The sequence below is a fragment of the Arachis ipaensis genome, chromosome B01 (assembly GCF_000816755.2).
Source record: "Arachis ipaensis cultivar K30076 chromosome B01, Araip1.1, whole genome shotgun sequence".
NCBI classification, from domain to species: domain Eukaryota; kingdom Viridiplantae; phylum Streptophyta; class Magnoliopsida; order Fabales; family Fabaceae; genus Arachis; species Arachis ipaensis.
This window is the reverse complement of record NC_029785.2, coordinates 4185258-4188212: the sequence shown is the minus strand read 5'-3', so window position 1 is coordinate 4188212 and position 2955 is coordinate 4185258. Positions and strand designations below refer to the sequence as shown.

General features: G+C 38.8%; 1 protein-coding gene across 1 annotated transcript in view; it reads right to left on the bottom strand.

The window, feature by feature from the left end:
- The window catches only part of LOC110268973, a 9994-nt gene continuing 8987 nt past the window's right edge, over nt 1949–2955 (bottom strand). Inside the window, exon 2 of the mRNA XM_021116166.1 lies at nt 1949–2426. Within this exon, the coding sequence (XP_020971825.1) occupies nt 2057–2401 (345 nt within the window). The 5' untranslated portion in view covers nt 2402–2426 and the 3' untranslated portion in view covers nt 1949–2056. The remainder of the gene's footprint in view (nt 2427–2955) is intronic.

Below are 2955 nucleotides of genomic sequence, written 5' to 3'. Positions count from 1 at the left end.
AAAATTATTCGTACACTAAAATAATCAATGAAATCAGTCATCAATGTATTTGTGTATAAATACATGTGGTTTAATTTATTTTCAATGTGTATTGTTAATATTGTAAGTGTGAAAAGTGAATGAAATTAGTCGCACATAAGAAAAAAAAGGAAGAGTGGGAGTTTATGAGATGAGAGACCCATTAACTTGACACCTTAAGTTTTTGAGTTAGATGTGGTGTCTTCTCATTTTATGTTCTCTCACTTGGTTGTTTCCTAAAAGTCTCCCTAGTGGTAAAAAACTCACATTGGTAGCCCAAAAAGTGGTATCAGAGCTTATGGTTAAATGGTCTGGTGGTTTAAAGAGCATTCAAAGTGACGGATCGAAAGTCTTTCTGGCAAGGGTAATCCAGGCGGCGTGTTCAGCGGTGTGATGGACAAATACTCAAATGTGGTGGAGGAGTTAGAAAGAAGGGGAGTTGATGCTTGATGTGGAGGCTCACACTTGAGGATTACAAGTGTGGGGAGTACATGAAGTTAGTCACACATCAAAGAAAACAAAAAAGAGTGAAGAGTTTATAAGATGAGACACCCATTAACTTGACACTTTAAAATTTTGAGTTGGATGTGGCGTCTTTTTATCTTATGTTCTCTCTTTTGGTTTCTCTCTGAAGTCTCTGCGATGGTCGAAAGCTCCCCATAATAGCCAAACATGTATTTGCGTGTACACGTAGCATAATCGATATTAGATGTACACAAAAAATCAGTTACTAAATTAATCATCTATATAAAATATTTGTTAAAATATAAAACATATATTATATTTTTATTTTTAATTTATATACTTAAGATATACATAGCTGATAATTCAATAATAAGTTTTACATCTAAAAGTAAGAATGACAAATATCATGTAACCAATGGAAAAAAAACACCATCGACTAACTTGAGTTGATCGAGTGGTTACTTCACTCGTCAATTTAGTCCAACGTTGATAGTTTAAACTTACCTTGTGTATGTATACACTAATCCATGGGTATCTTCTTAATGGGCATTGTCAACCAGTAGTACGCGTAATACCTCAATAGATAGTTAGCATTCATTTCTATTCCCTTATAGAATTTTGTGCTACTTATGTAAATTTAATACTATTACTTCTATAGAGCGTGTTTGTTGTCGCTATACATATAGCTGCATAGACAGTAATAGCATTGTCAATCAGTAGTATGCGTAATCCCTCAATAGATGGTTAGCTTCTATTTCTTTTCTCTTATAGAATTTTGTGTTACTCATATAAATTTAATACTATTACTTCCATTGAACTCGTTTGTCGTTGCTATGTATATAGCTGCATAGACTGTGATAGCATTGTCAATTAGTAGTACATATAATACGTCAATAGATAGTTAGCTTTTATTTCCTTTGTCTTATAGAATTTTGTGTTACTTCAATAAATTTAAGCTATAAAATCCTCTTTTGTTCTTTTTAGGTTAAAATGGAAAAGACCTCTAAGAGAAAGATTGATGAAGTATCCATGCCGCCTGAAAATGTAAGACCCAGAACTTTGAAAAGTCTTTTTATGATCAAGTCTCAAATCATATAGTTATTTATAGCCTTAATTTCAGAAATTATTTTATTAAAGATAATTAAGGCAAGTTTTGATTTATTGGATTTGAGATAAGTTATGATTATTATCCAATTTCACAATAATTGGATTATTTTCTATATTCAAATTATAAAGCTGGTAGTTGTGAAATAATAAGGATTTCTATATGATTTGGATTAAATAATTATTTTAAATATTAATACTGCTATTTTGGAAAATAGAGAAATTAATTATATTATTTCTAATTTTTAGATTTGGGCATTTTATTGAAAATAATTTGTAAAATTGATGAGCAAATATTTTTCTACGCCGGTCACCTCGCCGCCGTGCCCAGATCGCATTCAGCCCTCGTCACCGCCATTTTTCCTCAGCCTCATGGCGTTCTTGTTCGACCACTGCTGCTCCCATGTCCTCCAACGGCGCTGCTGTTCTCGCCGATAGAGCCGCTGCGAAGAGAAGGAAGGGTGCTGCTTCACGCCTCGCCGCCGTCGCTCCTCTGAAAGGGGCTGTAGTGGTCGCCGTCGAGCATGATGGGTGGAGGAGAGGGAGAACTCGCGTCTGAGACTGGGAAGAGGTGGGGTTTCGCCGCTGTTGGGGTCTCACCGCCGCCGTCCCCGTGGTGGCTGGTGTCGTCGCCGGAGAAGACCACCGGAGTTGCTGTCTGCTTCTGCCTCGGGATTATGCAAGTTGCCGGAGCCCACTGCCGCCAGAGCTGACCAGAACCACCACTGTGGTTGCCGCTGGGATTGTGAACGGAAGAAGGAGACGCTGGTTCTGTCACAGCCATTCCCGGGGGAGAAATCAGTCGCGCCGCCATGCCTGGCAGCCGGGAATGCCACTGCCTTCGCCAGAAAATTATGTCGGTAAGGGTTTTAAGTTGATTCTCCTTTCCGTTGAGTTTCCGGGAACCTCATTGTTGCTGCATGTTGTTTAGGTCACCGCTGCCGCTTTAGGTGGCTATCGGGCTGCCGCCGAACCGGTTCGGAGACCGTCGCTGTTTCGGTTCAGCCGTTCCTTCTTCGGTTCGGTAAGCGTTTCAATTGGAAAGCCCTTTTGTTATTGTTCCGTTATCTCACGCTGAGGTTTGTGGCATTAATTGCTATAAGATTGAGTTTCGGTTGTTGTATGTTACGATTAGTGTTGCTATGGTTATTGCGAAAGTGGCTGGGAGCTGAGGCTTTGGTTGCTGGTGATTTCGAGTTGAGGCAGAAAGAACTTATGAGGCGTTTGGATTATGGATTTGCGTGTTGAGGTAGGGGCGCTTTCCGAAAACTACAGTTTATTATCAGAATTATTAATACTGATGTCTGATGTGAGATATGGTGTAATTAGTGATTGTATCTGCCTTATGTATTATTTGATTGACTCGAA